Source organism: Protopterus annectens, chromosome 4.part1 (genome assembly GCF_019279795.1).
Source record: "Protopterus annectens isolate FY-2018-M chromosome 4.part1, PAN1.0, whole genome shotgun sequence".
Lineage (NCBI taxonomy): Eukaryota > Metazoa > Chordata > Ceratodontiformes > Protopteridae > Protopterus > Protopterus annectens.
Genome location: NC_056734.1, coordinates 480911919 through 480929317, shown reverse-complemented (window position 1 = coordinate 480929317; position 17399 = coordinate 480911919). Strand labels below are relative to the sequence as shown.

Genomic DNA, 17399 nt, shown 5'->3' with positions numbered 1-17399 from the left:
GATTGCTAAGGCCAGGAACTCCTATCAGCTCAGTACCCTCCCTCACATATTTCAAAACCACCCTGAAGGACTTCCTAGCTAAAATCTGGCTTTGTCCTTGCTCAAAGCCAGGATAAACTATATCCCTAAATGTGAACAAGTACCTTTTCATTTCTTATACCTCCTTACTCTCCCATCTTCACTTAGTCTTCACTTAGTTCCTTACTTCTATCAAATTCTATTCCCTGACTTTCTCTGTAAATATACCATAAGCCTGTTTTTCCCTCACTTCATATTGCAGTTCCTGTTTGTTTTAAACTAACTTACCTTTAATTTCTCTACAAACTGTCTAAATTTTTTTTAAATATTAAATTTATGCATGTCCTACCCGCAGTTGGGTGGGCGTTCGAAAGACATGCGTAAATGGGCGTGCCTTCGTTGAAGGTTGAATGTCGAGCTGGCACCTTGGCGTTCGTCAAAATCTACTGCCAGTCATTAGCGGACCGGAGTTCCACTGTGGTGACCCCTAACCGGGAAAAGCCGAAAGACAACAACATTAAATTTATGTCATATAACTTTTAGATTCTTAACCAATGTTTTCCTGTTGTATCTGTTAACCGATGTTTTCATATTATGTCCAATTTGTTATACTTATTTAAACTGCAGACGTTTTTATTTTATTTTTGAAGATTGTTGTTCTCAAAATGTTTTGTAATAAGTTGGAGCTTTTCTTCTCGGGCCTCTGCTGAAAATGAGCTTCTACCCGATCGGACTTTCCTGACAATCGAATGTCAATCAATCAATCAGTAAACAAACTAAGTAACCAACATGCACTTCAACATTGATATACTCAGTGTAAAACATTCATGTACTTTTCAGTTGTGCTAGGATTGGTTGTGCTATGTTTGAAGTCTCTGTAGATTTAAATAAGACAAAACTTGTAAACAACTGATACAATGTTGTATCTTCCATCCATTCCTCAATGAATGGATTATTGGATCCATCCTGACCTCAACTTTCAGACACTTCTCAAACTTTGGATCCAGAATTCAGGCTCCTTCCCTTATACATACCTCCCCTCCTAGTAGCAAATTACCCAAGGTATCGTATGCTTTTAGATGCAGGTCTCCAGGCTCAGTTGTTGGGTGCAAATAAATGGATTTTGATATTATATCTTTTCATTTTGGGAAAATTTAGACTGTTCTTTGCTATAGCTCTGTCTTTCCTCCCTTTTCTGTAATGAAAAAAAAAATCAAAACTCTCCCTTTTTTGCTTTAGCTTTAATATCCCTAGTGGACGCCGCAGTGATGAAGCAGTAGCGTTGTTGCCTCACAGCAAGAGGTTCTCCAGTTCGATTCTCAGCTGAAATGCCCTCTGTGCGGACTCTGCATGTCCTCCCTGCATTGGTGTGGGTTTTCTCCAGGTACTCCGGTTTCCTCCCACATTACAAAGACATGCATCTGGAACATTTCTCCCCGGGCCTGCGCTGAAAATAGCTTCATTCCATGTCGGACTTTCCCGGTTAACAAATGTTAAATAAATAAATAAATGTCTAGTTGCTGATAGTTTAAACAGTTGCAGTATTTGTTGATATTTGGTGATTACTGTTAATTTTTTTTTTTATTTAGTGTTGCTGGGTTTTGGCTGTTGTACCATTTCTTTTTCTGTTTATCGTTAGGTTCTGAGAAACCCTTGGGTTTCAAAAAACGAGTAATGTATGGGCATAAGATCCCAAACCAAGAATACCATAATCAAATGCATTTATTGTTTGGGAACTTCTCACATAGAGGAGGACTGTTCAGTTTGTTCCTCCTTCTGAACCAGGGCCTTAATGGAATGACATAAGTTGGTGCTCAAGTAGCTTTCCACTACCACAACAAGAGAAGCCCCACCCGTTCTCAGTCCTCATCTTCTTCATCTTCTGTCAATAAACTGCTGGATAAGAACAAAGGGGAGAAAGGTGGCTCTCCAAGGAAAAACATAAGGAATCTTATAAGCAGTTTCCTAAATATTCAGGTCCCTCCAACCTGGCATCTAAACCCCACAAACCATTGGCTGCTGCTATTTCTGTGGAGCTGGGCACATTCAGACCCTCAACAACTCCATTCCAGGAATCTCCATTCCCACCAGATCCAGTGAGTTCTAGGCTTAGGTCACCCTTTCTCCTGCGAAAAGTTCTTTCGTGGGGTCTGTCATCCATCATCTACGGTGTCATCCTTGAAGTCAGTGCAGTTCCCCAGGAGTCCCCTCAGAAGGGGACTTGGACAAAATGATGAGGAAGTTCCTGATGATGCAGATACAGTTGGGAGTTATCCTGGCTATGACCCAAGTTGTTGGCCTGGAGTTTGTCCGTCCTCCCCTGTGGTTGTAGCTCCTTCCCCCAGTCTGACCCATGGACTCTGGGCATTTGGATCCGAGCAATTCCTGGAGTTTGCCTACTTCAAATTTGATGGCGTGGAACTCGTCAACACTGATGGTGTCTCTTAGTCCACTCCTGAGTGCTTCAGACTGCAGTAGGTCTCACACTTGAAGAATTAGTGCTGGCACTGTGGGATTTGGAGTTAAATCCAAAGCTGTCAGTGCCATTCCTTCCCCTTGTCGCTTTGGTGCTGGATAGTTCAGCACTGGCTTCAACTTTGTAGCTGAGATGTATCAATTGTTTAGTTCAGCCCCTGTCAGAATCCTTGGATCCTACAGGGGTGGCTTTGGGATCTGTTTCAGCTTTGGCTTTTGAGGCCTTTGAGAGGGTACATTCTCATCTTGGAGAGCAGGCTTCCCTTCCTTGCCCAGACCCACCCTTACTCCAGCAGAGCTCTTTGGGTCATTGCTCCTTCACATTTTGTCTCATCAGGACAATCAGCCCCTCAAAGTTTTGAGGCGGTCCATATTGTGGACTCACCATCTGCTTTGGAGTCTTCTCCAGCTCACTCCTCCGGAGAGGGTTACTGGATACATTAATGTGAGTGGAAGCATGCAAGCTCCCTGTAGGAGTCTGTTACAGAGGTTACTGATTACAGTGAAAGGGGAGGGGTCCCCAGGATCTCCCTTTGAGGATGTTTGCTTCAGTGAGATTCTTGACTTCCTTAGACAAAAAGGGGGATAGCCCACTGACACCCTTCCCAGGAGGAATCATTACTTCAGGTTTTTAAGCCTGGGCCATTTACCTCTTCTCCCCCCCCCTACTGTCAAATTAGTTGATCTGATTTTGAGGCTGGCATGGACGAAAGTAGATGTCGTAGAACCCATTCCCTAGGAGCCTGACAAAAATTTTAATGTACTCCAATGACAATACTTTTTGGAGCAAGGGTCCCACTGTGGATTCCATGGGGGGTGGTTTCGGCCCCCATGAAGGAGCTCACTGATAAATGTTCCACTGTCTATACCTGTAATAGGGAGCCTAGAGCACTGAACAGGTTTGGTAAGTGAATTTATGCCTCATCTACCTTTGCTCTCAGGTTGCTGAATTGTCTAGCTCATGTAATGTGTTTTTAGAGGGATTTGACTAAGGATCTATCTAAATCCCTTTCTGGGTCTTTATCTGTATAGGAGAAGAAAGCTCCCAACGTAGAGCTGACCACTCTTCAGTCCCTGTTAAATGTTTCAGTGCACCTTATCTCAAGTGTGGATGATGGCTCGTCAAGGCACCAGAATAACTGTCAGATGGCACAGCTAGATGCTTGTCTATGATTTCGCGGAATACTTCAAAACACCCTTTATTAGTGCTCCCTAAGATGAGTCCACCCTGTTCAGACCCAAGGATAAAGAGACGCTGTCATAAAGCACAAGAGGATAAAACCATGTCTGGCATGAGAATATAGTTTTGTAACCCCCCACCCCAACAGACCTTCTCAGGAAACCAGAAGGGTGGGAAGAAACTATGGTTCCACAATTCCGAAGGTTTTGCTCCAGAAATCTGATTCATACCAAGGATTCCTTGCTTCATCTTTGCTTATAGCTAGGGATAACTAAATACCATGGCCAAGCCGAAACTTCAACCAGTACAAGCCATGGAATTGATTGGAGCACATCTGGATACCAAGTTACAGATAGATGTACTGCTGGAATTGAGTCTCTGTCTTCATCAGCAGATGGTAGCTGCGGTCTCCTGGCAGATATCACCTGCAAGTTCCATTCTTTATCTTCTCGGCTCTGTGGCAGCCACCATTATTTTATAGGAAGGTGTTAACAGTGTTCCATGAGATGCAAATCCATGAATTTTCCAGTGGCTGTCATGAAAATTTGAAAAACATGTATCCGGTGGTAGATAGACTCTCTGGTTTTGTTACAGGGTTGACCTTTTCTCCTTCCTTCACCACAGGCCACACTGAGCATGGATGCTTCTCTACTGAGGTGAGAAGGTATTTTTTGGGAAAGACTGCCCAAGACGTGTGTTCTCCCTCAGAGGCCAGTGTTCACATCAGTGTCCTGAAGATGAGGGCAGTCCTCCTACCATTGCAAGCCTTTCAGGACTCTCTCCCCAGGGATGTGATCTCCATCCAGGTGGACAACAAGACAAAGGTTTGGTACATCAGCAAAAGGGGGAACACGTTCTTATCCATTGTTTCAAGAGCCCATGAGGGTTTTGCAGTAGGCAGTGTCTTCCCAGTGCTTTCTGATAGCAACACACATACTGTGGAAGTCCAGTGTTCTAGTAGACAGGATGAGCAGATCTGTTGTTTTACTTTACAACTGGTCCCTCAACCCGTTATGGGCAGAGAAAATCTTCAGCCACTGGGACCTACTGTGTTACAATCTTTTTGCTTCCCCCCTCCAGTCACCAGATGCAGCAGTTACTTTGCTCTAATCCCTCAAGAGGGGAGTCCTTAAGGGACACTTTAGGCCACACTTGCCCTCCCCCTCCCCAGTGTCCTTTATGCTTATTCTCCACTCCTGTTTTCCAACAATGTCTATAGTAAACAACAGGAGCAAGGCCATTAATAATCATCATTGCTCCCTTCTGGCCTCAGGAGGTATGATTTACCCTCCTCTGGTCTCACTTGCTCCACCGATCATAGGTGCCAGATCCTGTTCCAGATCTTTCTCACCCTTCCAGGAAGCTTCACCTGGACATCAAAGCCCTTAAGTTGATTACATGGTTTCTCCAGTTTACTTCCAATGATAGGTAGGCAATTCAGGCTTTCATCTCAAACCCAGTCTCACATAGTACTATCACAACTTCAAATCATACACATAAACACACAAAGACATAAGGCTCTGATGCTCTCTAAATCAAAACAAAAGCAGAGGCCACCAAAGCAGGCACCCAAACAACTGCCACCTCATGACACAACACATGCAACACATAGACCACAAAGTCAGTGTGCCAAACAGTCACAGCCCTGCACAAAACAGCCCTTAAGGCCACACACACAACCAATACTCATCACTGACACACACATAGACATCCACACAAGTGGATTGAGTAAGCACCAGAGGAGAGTAAGGAGAAGGTCGGCCACAGCTGCATTCATACATAACACAAGCACTCAGGTCACAAAAGCACTCAGGGTCAGTGACTCAGTCATTGTCCATGACCTTGAATGCATCCCTGGACTACATGAAAAGAGACATATGTACTTCTCTAGAGCTATGTCTGAGACATAGAGGAGCCTCCTGACCCTGACCCTGACCCTGGTATCACCAGCAGTATCAGCACATCATGACTTCCTGATCACACAATGATGAGACAATATAATCTGCTTTGAATCATGGGGGGATCCAATGTCTGTCTGCCTGGGATGTCTGTCTGGGGGAGGATGCAATGCTTGCCAAGCTGCTGTTGCTGACAAGCCACCCTATTCACCCTGGCTTCTGGATGTCCGGATATTGGCAAAACCCCCTATATTTCATTAGGCAGGGCAAGGCAATAATGCTACACCTAGGACTAGAACACAGAAAAAAAAAAAACACTAAAATATGCTGCTAGACAATAAACTCTGGATAATGCAAGATGCACCTAGTCAGGCCCTTCTCAGTATGGAGAACATCGTCTCTGTGCTGTGACTGAAACCTGGTTCAAGGTGCTACCTGAGCAATGCATCCCAGGTAAAGAGCCATCCTGACTTCCTCACAGAAACCTTTGACCAGAAAAATTTACAAAAGTAAATGAAAAAGATTCTCGATTTAGGCTTCCACCAAAAATGAAGCTCCCTTTTCCGCTTCTCTGCCAACTATTTTAAATTTTTTTGGCTGGCCCTTTTCAGGGTATTTCTAGTTATTCCACTGTCCGAGTTTAGCTGGCAGCAATTTCCAGTTTCACATTGGAGGAAAAACAGTTGACCATTGCTTCCCTTAAACTGTCTAAGGCCTTCTTAAGGGACCCTTTCCTGCTACATCATCCCTTTAGAGATCCAGTTTCTCCTTGCAATATTACCACTCTTCTGCAGGCTTTGAAAAGACCCCCTTTTGAACCCCCATCCACAGATAACTTGAATTATCTTTCTTGGAAAACTGTTTCTAGTGGCAGTCACAGTTACACAGTGTCAGAGCTTCATGCTGTTTCTTGTAATGCTCCGAATTTGCTTATACACAAGGAAAAATAGATTTTGAGGACAAATTCATCCTTTCTCCCTACAGTGGGTTCTGAATCATGACTCAACCAGTCTATCAATCTGCCAGTTTTCTTTCCCTATTTTGCTAATAATGGGGAGTATATGCTACATCTTCTGGATGTGTTTCATCAGCTTAGGTTCTTTTTTGCATTGCACTAATAAAATCTGAAAGACTGGCCAGTTGTTTGTATTCTTTTCCTCAGTAAAATTGGGCAAAATGTCCAAAGTAACTTTTTGATGCTAACTATCTGAGTGCATTTTCTTATGTTTACAAAGAGAAGAGATTATCCTTTCCTAGAATGCCTAAGTCTCATTCTAGTACGCCAGTTGTTACTTCGACTACCTGTTTCTCCATAGTGTCATTTGTGCTGTAGCCACTTGGTCTAATGTCCATATATTCATATGTCATTGTAAATTGGATTTGCAGTCCAGGTTCAGAGCTTCCTTTGGGTTAGCTGTCCTCTGGAATATCTTTCCATGAGTCCTCCAAGGATTTAAGATAGCTGGGAACTCTGTCCCATCCATTGCGAAACAGATGGAAGAGACAACATTGGATACAAAAGTTATGTACTTATCATAATGATTGATCCGTGTTGTTTGCTTCCATCCTTCCTTAACTCCCCTCCCCTTCCAGTTGTCATATTACATTGCTTCTGAAGTGACTACACCGACTGACTGATTGACAGCTTGATTATGTACTCCAGCAGTTGACTTCCTTCTTATTGATATTTCTCCTGTGAAGAAAACGGGTAATGGTGTTTTGCCATAGAGAATGGGCAAACTTGATGTTAGGTGACAATAGTTAATTCTGATGTTAAAAACAACAAACAAAAAAATACATAGATTTCAAATTTGTGTAAACGAAACATAAAATAACTAGTCAGCTTCCTGCAGTAGTGCCTCTTTAATTACAGGTCAGGGAAGAAAAAGTGTGTGTGTGTGTGTGCGCGTGTGTGCGTGTGTGCGTGTGTGTGTGTGTGTGTGTGTGTGTGTGTGTGTGTGTGCGCGCATGTGTATACATACAGGCATGCACACAGATGCAAAGGACTGTGCAAAGCTTAGTACTATTGTATAATTAAAGAACTGCTTAATCTGTATAGGTGATTTACACTGTTTTGTCTTGTAAATAAACCTTGCCACAATATCTTCATCTCAGGACATGCCAAGCATTTTTTCACTTATATCATATTCCACGCATTCCAGAGTCATCAGTCATTTCCAGGACATGTGTACACAAGGCATTCATAATATCTTCTTTTACTGCTGCAAAAAAAGTTTTTACATTGAAATGTTGTACAGAAATACATACAAACCATTTGTAATTGAACTACAGGAACGCTCATATAAAAAAGGTTTGTGTAGTTCACTCATTATTCAGTCTCCTTACAGTGCCATTGTTTTTTTCCTGTGTAGTATGAACACAGGTTGATTATATCTAGAAGTAGTAAACTTTTACAATACACAGTCTGCTTGTGAGATGCTCACAGTCCTTTTTCATTGTAATTTGAGTGTTTCTCACCCAATGTTTATGTTGTCCAGTGTGAATACAAAAAAAAAAAAAAAAAGCATTATTTCACAGTTTTGGTATATTTTTTAAAGTTTGCTAAATTTTTCTTGAAATATATGTGTGAATGAGATACTTGTAAGCAGTTGCTATACCAGAAAGTGTTTTCAAAATTCTTATATTTTTATGTATACAGGAATGTTTGCCCCAACTCAAAGGACTGAAGGAATCTCCACTTCTGATATAATCACTAGAATTGTCAGGAATTATGACGTGTTTGTCAGACGGAATCTGCAGAGGGGGTACACAGCTAAAGAGCTGAATGTCAGCTTTATAAATGTGAGTCACTAAAATAAGTGAATTGCCTATGTTGCTGAATGTTCACAGTGGTTACTTTCTGTGTTGACTTTGACCGTTTTTGTGCTGCACTGGCCATTTTGTCTGCCTTACCAACTTCTGTACTAGTTCCCGTAAAAGATCTCAGATGTAGCTCACTAAATGCCTATGTACAGAAACATTGAAGAGAAATGGGTGTGTACGTGTCAAGCCATCCATACATATGCTCTTTGGTTGGTTACTAAAAGGAAGAACTGAATACTTTTCAGTACTGCACATCTGGATAAGTCACGCTACAGTATGTAAACCATCTGTTGCATGATTTAGGTAGATGGCGTGTAGCATGTCACAAACTTAGCCTTGTGTTTTCATATGCATTAGTGCTGTAGTATGTGTGTGGATATTGGGCTTCCTGCATAAATCTCTGTCACCATTGAACTGCCGGATGTAACCATTTTGAATTGCATCTGGGAGGTGCAAAGACAAAGCCAGAGCCATAATGCTTTCAAGAAACCATGTAAACATAGAACAGCAAGTAAATGCAACAGATTATGCTTAGTATAGCTAAACATATAATTTTGTTTATTGTGAAGAGGGCTCCAACACAGCATGTGACATTGCATATGTCTGATGTCCTTCCATTTCACTATAGCAGTATTCTTTACATTAGAATCCCCCACCAAGGGTGGCCTGACATCCAGCCAGTATAACAAAGGCTTTAGGTTGCTTTAAGGTCCGCCACATATCACACGTATGCTTCTTGTGTAGAGTAGGGCATAACATTGACATCCAGACGTACTATCCTCAGAACTTCTTTGCTGCCAATACAAGCATCATTGCTTGAGCGTCAGTCTGAATGCCCGTTCCATTGCTGGTTCACCAAGGTATTGCACGTAAATGCCGCATTGGGGTTCTTTTTTTACCTACCTTTCTTTTATTGTTGCTTGTGGGGTTTCATGTTATTCAAGAAGGGTAAATGCCAGTGTGGGAGACAGATTCCTCATAAAGACTGCCACAGACTGTGTCTGTTTTGCCTTGCTACCTCACACAACCATATATCCTTTTCCATCTGTTAGGCCTTTATACATAAAACCCTTCATAGTAGACTTTATTCTTTGTTGCTGTATCTTGAAAACCAGCATCTTAAGCTTCTTGCAAAAGACACGATGAAGGGAACTTCCTGCTCTGAGGGACAATGAAGAAGAAAGCCAAGAAGCTTAGGCCAGAATCTAATGCTGTTTAGCCTCTGCCAAACATCTCTCCCAAGGCGAGTGAATGCCCACAGGTCCCCCCAGCTTTATTGTTGGATTCCTCTGCTGCGACCTGGTTGGAGGCCGGCGGGGATCCAACTTTAAGCACGTCCAAAGAGGTGTTGCAGACATCCATTTCGAACATTCAGGGGTAATCACCGCTGATTATTTCCCAGGGGCCTATGGGTGATGTTCATAGTGTTACCCTGCTGCAGTCATCACACTTGGGTTATCCTGCCGTCAGGCGGTCCCTCAGTCGGCCCGAATTCCAAAGTCTTGGTCCGGTGTCGGTTGCTGTCGCTTCTTCCCTGATGTCAGTGTGCCAGGGGTATATAAGAGGCATCCGACGCCATTTTCTTCAGTCTTTCTTGCCGCGTGGTGCCCAAAGTAGAAGCAGTTCGCAAGTGCCGGTTGGCCGACACCTGAGATTTTCGAATCAAATTTCAGTCCGAAGTCTTCAAAGCTGAGTACCCCGTTGGGGTACCTTTTCTTGCCTCAGTCCGATGTCAGAAAAAGTTAACAATTGATGTTCTTCATTCCACATTGCTGCAGTCCTAACTATTTCTGAAAGTTTCTGAAGTCAGAGTTTTATTTAACCGATGTCAGAAAAAGTAAATAACTGTATTTCTTGTGGGAAACAGATACCTCATAGGGATTACCATACTTTGTGTATACCTTGTTTAGGGCCTGAGTTGTGCTAGATTTAACAAACGCACTATTAAGAGAAGGTTAGACTGTGCCAGGTTAGTGTTTGGGAAGCAAATGCCGTCGGATGCTGACAAAACAGCAAAGGAAGAACCGACAGTCCCAGGTTCTTTAGAGGCTCAGTGGAGCCTGAGGTTTTGCCAGGTGTTTCTTTGGAGTCTCAGGGAGAGACTTTACTGTTACAGGATGTTTCCTCTCAGGAAGTAGGCCAGGCTGAGGGCTTCTCAGGTGGCTGTTCTTCACTCACTTCCTAAAGGTTAGGGCCTCCCCTTCTATTCCCAAGGCTTCCTTAAGGGGCAGGCCAAGTTTTGCTTCAGTGGGGGTTTCTCCTAGTGCTTCAGGGTCTTTGCCTAAGAAACATATGCTTAAAATGGCAGAAGATTTGATTACTATGATAAGGGGTTCTATGCCTCCTGATAAGAGGCCTAGGGTGGAACCTGAGTTTGAGAGTTTTGAGCAATGCTCGAGGCTTCTGAGTCTTGCTGAAGACTTGCAAGAGTTCCCTACTTATTCTGATTCTGATGTGGATGATTCTACTCCTTCAGCTTCTCCTCCTGAGGATTTTTCATTTTCAGAGACCTTGCATTCCATGAGGGAGCATTTTAAATGGGAAGGCCAAGATTTCTCTGATTCCAGGAAAAGGCTTAGGGAGTTCTTGTTTTTACCCCAGCATAGGCCTTTAGCTATACCTCCTGTTTTGAATGTGGTGGAAGATGTTTTTGCAGAGGCTTCCCTGAATCCTGATTCTTTGCCTCCTGCTCCAGTTGATAGGTATTATAGGGTGCCTGAAGCTCATAAGTATCTTTAAGAGTCCCAGGGCAGACCCAAACTGTCTCTCAGGGGCCTAAAGGTGTAAAGGCCTCAGTTGTTAAAAATCCTGTCCCTCCTGATAAAGAGGCAAGGGCTTTGGATAGATGGGGAAAGAAAGTGTATACTTCTTCCACTTTAGCCATGAGGGCGTTGAATTGTCAGTTTCACATGTTAAAATATCAGAATTATCTTCTTTCACAGTTGAAATCTAAGGTGAATGCTCTAGGTATTGACTGTAAAGAGTTGCAGGATTTAGTTCATGTGTCTGAACAGGTGGGTAAACATTCCTTACAATGTGGTTTTGATGCTGTGCAGGCCTCCTCCAGGGTGGCTGCCACTGGTTCTGTTCCGCCTGGTTGAGAGATCAGAACTTAGCTGAGCATGTTAAGACAAGGATTTTGGATGCTCCTTTACAGTCTGATGTGTTGTTTGGTTCGCCTGTGGAAGCAGTTTTGAAGAAAATGGAGGACAAGGCTAAATCTATGCAAACTGTTAAAGATTTTTACAGGTGCAGCCTCCAAGTTTAGTAGAAATTGGTTGGACTTTTCCTGCTTATGATTCCCAGTCTAGGGTAGGTCTAGACGTGGTAGAGGCAGAGCTCAGGGTTCTTTTAGGCCTAGGACAGGAGTTCCCCTGCTCAGACTTCTGGGGAGGGCAGGGTCAGTCCTTTCGTAAGCAGACCCAATGACCTGCCTTTTCAGCTGCCAGTTCATTCTCGCCTGGCAGCACCTTTCAAAGAAAATTGGGATTTAATTACACAAGACAGATGGGTTCTGGATATCATTCACCACGGTTACAGGTTTTATTTCCATACCTTGCCTCCTTTCAAAGGCATGCCATACATTCCTCCTCTACAAAGACAAGAGGCGCACAAGCAAATTTCTCTGTTACTCCAAATAGGGGCCATTCAGCCAGTTCCTGTGCCAGACAGAGGCCTAGGATTTTATTCTCGCCTGTTCCTAGTAGAAGGGGAACACGTGGAGACCAATTTTGGATTTATCTATCCTCAACACTTATCTGGACATTCCCAAGTTCAAAATGTTGACGTTACAACAGCTTTTACCTCTACTGGGCAAAGATCACTGGATGGTAACTTTAGATCTCAAGGAAGCTTACCTTCATGTGCCTATAAGATTAAATTGCAGAAAGTATCTGCAGCTGGAAGTTCTCAATATCAGTTCTCTGCATTGCCCTTTGGCTTATCTACTGCCCAGAGTATTCACAAAGGTTCTGGCTCCAGTGATAGCTTACTTCAGGCTAAAAGGGATTCAAATCTACCCTTACTTGGACGATTGCCTGATTCTGGCTCAAGAAAAGGAAGACCTTCTACAGCATCTGGAATATGTCATAGCAGTGCTAAGATGCCTAGGGTATTCTGTGAACGAAATAAAGTCCAGTCTAGTACCCTCTCAAGACATGTGCTTTCTGGGTGTGAGACTGAATACAGCAGCCCAGATGGCCTATTTAACCCCGGACAAACAAAAGAATCTCTCCAGTTACTTCCATCAACTATCTCTTCAGTCCGGGCTGACTGCAAGGACAGTCCTTCAAGCCTTAGGGTTCATGGCATCTTGTATTCTGGTGCTTCCCAATGCCAAACTGCATATGAGGAAGCTACAATGGTATCTCAAAAATGTATGGACACAGCACTGCCAGGATTTGGACACTGTCATTCAAATAATACCTTGCATTCAAAAGGAATTTTTGTGGTGGGCTCAGGAATGTCACCTAAACAAGGGACTCTCTGTGACCCCAGATTCTAACGACAGATGCCTCAGACATTGCTTGGGAGCTCATCTAAATGGAAAGTGGATACAAGACAAGTGGCCTGCCAGACTACAGCATCTACATATCAACATGAAAGAGATGTTAGCAGTCCAGTTTGCATTAATGGATTTCAAGGAATTACTTCTTCCAGGGCAGGTGTTGATTCTAACAGACAACACAACTGTCATGTGGTACATCAACAAACAAGGGGGAACACATTCTTACCCATTGTGCAGGCAAGCAATGATTTTATGGGAGACTGCGCAGCTTGCAAATAACTCTTCAGGCAAGGTTTCTGCCGAGCACAGAACTCCTTAGCAGATGTGTTAAGCAGACAAATCATGGATCCCCACAGTGGAAACTGGATCTTCATGTATTTCAAAAATTGACAGTGTCATGGGGAACTCCAGACATAGATCTGTTCGCTTCTCCACTAAACCACCAGCTGCCAAAGTTTTGCACAAAGAGTTTTCATCACACAGCTTGGAAAGTGGATGCTCTTTCTTTCAGTTGGAAAAATCTTCATGTGTATGCTTCCACCTCTGCCTCTTCTTCCAAAGGTGCTTCTAAAGGTCAGACAAGACAAGCCAAGGATGATTTTAATAGCTCCAGATTGGCCTCGGCAGCACTGGTACCCATTACTGCGGAGTCTGGTAAGGAAGCCTCCATGGCCTTTACCCTTGATTCCACACCTGTTGTCTCAGAGGGACGGTCACCTGCTCAATGTCAAGCTTCACTCTCTTCATCTCACAGCCTGGCATATTCTGTTTTGAAAGACAGCAGGTCTCAGCTTCCTCAACAAGTTTTAAATGTGATTATGGAAGCCAGGAGACCTAGTACAAGGAAAGTGAAAATGGAAGAGATTTTTATTTTGGAGTGCAGCAAACAATTTGGAGATTTCTGAGCCAAATTTGAGTGTGGCTCTTCAATATCTTACTGAATTATTGGACAAAGGTTTGTCTTTTCTTCCATTAAGATTCATGCTGCAGCAATTTCAGCTCACTATGATTGTGACCCACCATTGTTTTCGCATCCTTTGTTCAAGCAATTTCTTAGAGGGGCAAAGAATATAAGACTACTCCTGCTTGGGATCTCAATTTTGTGTTGGAGAAACTTACTCTACAACTTTTGAGCCTGCGGCTACTGCTGAGTTGAAATACTTGTCATGGAAGACTGCTTTTTGTTGGCCATTACTTCTGCAAGAAGGGTTTCTGAGTTGCAGGCCCTTATGGCAGTGGAGCCTTTTGATTTTCATAAGGATAGGGTATCTTTAATCCTTCCTTTATGCCTAAGGTGGTTTCTAGTGTGGCTTTAAACCAAACTATTCATTTGCCTACTTTTTATGCAGATCCCCAAAATAAAGGGGAAAAAATTTTGCACACTTTAGATGTACACAGGCAATTGCGTTATTATTTGAGCAGGACTAAGGATTTTAGGCAGTCTCAGCAGTTGTTTGTTTCTTTTGCTTTGAGTTCGCAGGGCAAGCCTGTGTCAAAACAAACTATTTCTAGGTGGATTGGGTGTTGCATTGCATTTTGTTATTCCCATCATGGCAAGGAGGTTCCAGCTGGGATTAGGCCTCATTCCACTAGGGCTACTGCCACTTCAACAGCATTTCTAAGGGGGGTGGCAACAAAGGATATTTTGGAGGCAGCTGCTTGGAGTTCAGTGCATACTTTCTCTAAGCATTATCACCTTCCTCTCTACTCTAAGTCTAGGGCTGGTTTTGCCACAGCTATTTTGCAAGGCATGTTGTCAGTTCCTGCTTCCTTATGATTTGCCAGCCTCCCTTACCTCTGCTTTGGGATTCTACCCAATAGTTAGGACTGCAGCAATGTGGAATGAAGAACATAGTACAGTTTTGTACCTACCATAAATGTAGATGTTCGAGGATCCACATTGCTGCAGTCCAATCCTCCTTCCCCTCTGTGTTTAGGGGTGGTTGTGTAGGTGAGGTTATGTTCAGCTAATTTTGTATATATTGTACATATTTTTGGTGCAGGTATGTTTGGTGTTTTTGGATTTTGGGCCTATCTTTTCAGGGTCTTCTGACATCTGGGGCAAGAAAAGACTGAGGATATGACGTCGGTCATGCGCATTAGTACCCGTCTAATGCGCCCTGACCGACGTCAGCCATATACTTTGGTATTCGGGCCGACTGGACAGCGGACTACCCCAATAGTTAGGACTGCAGCAATGTGGATCCTCGAACATCTACATTTATGGTAGGTACAAAACTGTACTTTTTTCTTGTGGGAAGCAAATATCTCATAAGGACTTTCATTCTTATTGTATACCTTGTCTAGGCCCAGACCACGATGTCTCTGGTTGTCGGTTTTGTGTTAGGTTCAATAAGTGAACTGTAAAGCGACGCTTTGATTTTGCACAACACTACTTTGGTAGAAAATTTAATTACACTATGCCGTCGGAGCAACCGACTACCAGCGTGCATAAAAAACGCAAAGATAAAGACAGGCAGCCTAGATCCAAGCCAGACTCCAAGGCCTCGGCTGGGCTGGTAGCCGGTTTTCAGTGAGGCACCTACGCAGCCCCTGGCGACTGCAGAATTGGGACCCCAGACCGCTTCGGATTCTCAAGCAGAGAGTTCTAGGCCGACGCAGCCATTTTCTTTAGGCCCTACCGACAACATTGCAGAAGGAGAAACCAGTGCTGTGGAAACACCTTCGGTTTCAGAAGGTGTCTTCAGACCGACTACTCTCACCATAAAATGTTATGCTAAGCTTAAGACTCCTCTCAAACCAAAAAAAGACTGCACTTCAGTCTCCAGTTTAAGGCCCATGCCTAAGAAACAGATGCTTAAAATGGCTGAAGATTTGATTTCTTTAATCAGGGGTCCCCCCCCCCCCCAGACAAAAGGCCTAGACAGGAGGAGGATTATGCCTCCTCTGATCAAGTGTCTATTTCCTCAGGCTCCTCTGAGGAACAGGATTACTCCTTTCCCCGTTATGAAGATTCTGATGCTGAAGATTCCATTCCCTCAGCTTCTCTCCCTGAAGACTATTCCTTTGGGGAAACCTTACATACCATGAGGGACCATTTCCACTGGGAAGGTCAGGATTACACTGACTCAAAGAAAAGGCTGAGAGAGTTTATTTTACTCCCCCAGCACAGACCACTTGTTATCCCTCCAGTTTTAGACATTGTGGATGATGTTTACTTAGAATCTAGTCTAAATCCAGATTCTCTGCCTCCTGCTCCAGCCAAACCAGATAGATATTATAGAGTGCCTGACTTGCACAAATTCCTTTACAAAAGCCCTGTTGCTGACCCAGAGACAATCTTCCAGGGTCCCAAAGGGGCTAAGGCTTATATTGCTAAAAATCCTGTACCCTCTGAAAGGGACTCCAGGGCACTAGATAGGTGGGGGAAGAAGGTTTACACCTCAGCTACTCTAGCTATGAGAGCACTAAATTGTCAATTTCACATGCTGAAATACCAGCAATTCCTAATGTCTCAAATAAAACAAAAGATGAGCACGCATCCTCAGCAGTCTGAATTCAAGGAAATGCAGGATCTGTTGCATGCAGCTGAACAGGTGGGCAAACATACTTTACAATGTGGTTTTGATTCCTTGGAAGCTTCTTGTAGAGCAGCTGTTACAGGGTCTGTTATATGTAGGCATGCTTGGTTAAAGGAACAAACTCTGCCTGATCATGTCAAAGCAAAGTTACTAGATGCACCCTTACAGCAGGATGTCTTATTTGGGGTTAAAGCAGAAGAGGTTTTAAAGAAAATGGTGGATAAGGCAAAATCTATGCAGACGGTCAAAGATTTCTTACAGGTACAACACCCACGCTTCAGCAAAAATTGGCCAACAAAAAATTGGTCCTTTCCAGCTTCTGACAGACCACAGAGGGGTAAATACAGACGCCCAAGGGGCAGAGGATAAGCACAAATCCCTTACAAACCTCGCCAATGGGGCACTGCAACACAAAAGGGAGGAGAAGACAGGTCCCAAACTACTAGAAGACACAATGACTTACACCTCAAACTGCCAAGCAAAACTCTCTTGGCAGCTCCCTTGGGAGGAAAATTAGCACTTTTTGCAGACAACTGGCACATTGTCACAAAGGACAAATGGATCCTAGACATTATCTCACACGGTTTCAGATTCCATTTCCACACCTTGCCAAGGATAACAGGAATGCCAAACCTGCTACAAAATCAATGGGCAGAGGCTCAAAAACAAATTGCAGCTCTCATGGACATGAGAGCCATTCAACTGGTACCTACACAGGAGCAAGGCCAAGGATTTTACTCAAGGCTCTTTCTAGTCTCCAGAAAGGACAATGCTTGGAGACCCATTCTGGACCTTTCAATCCTAAACACCTTCTTGCAAGTACCCAAATTCAAGATGCTAACACTACAGCAGCTTCTTCCCATGCTGGGCAAGAAAGCTTGGCTAGTAATGTTGGACCTCAAGGAGGCATACCTGCATGTCCCTATCAGACAAAATTGCAGAAGATAACTCCGTTT

At 43.4% G+C, this 17399-nt stretch overlaps 1 protein-coding gene across 2 annotated transcripts in view; it reads left to right on the top strand.

The window, feature by feature from the left end:
* PCYT1A (phosphate cytidylyltransferase 1A, choline) overlaps nucleotides 1–17399 on the top strand; it is an 872556-nt gene that overhangs the window by 712629 nt on the left and 142528 nt on the right. For both annotated transcript variants that reach the window (XM_044070294.1, XM_044070293.1), the window contains one exon: nucleotides 8231–8373. In XM_044070294.1, the coding sequence (XP_043926229.1) occupies nucleotides 8231–8373 (143 nt within the window). The remainder of the gene's footprint in view (nucleotides 1–8230; nucleotides 8374–17399) is intronic.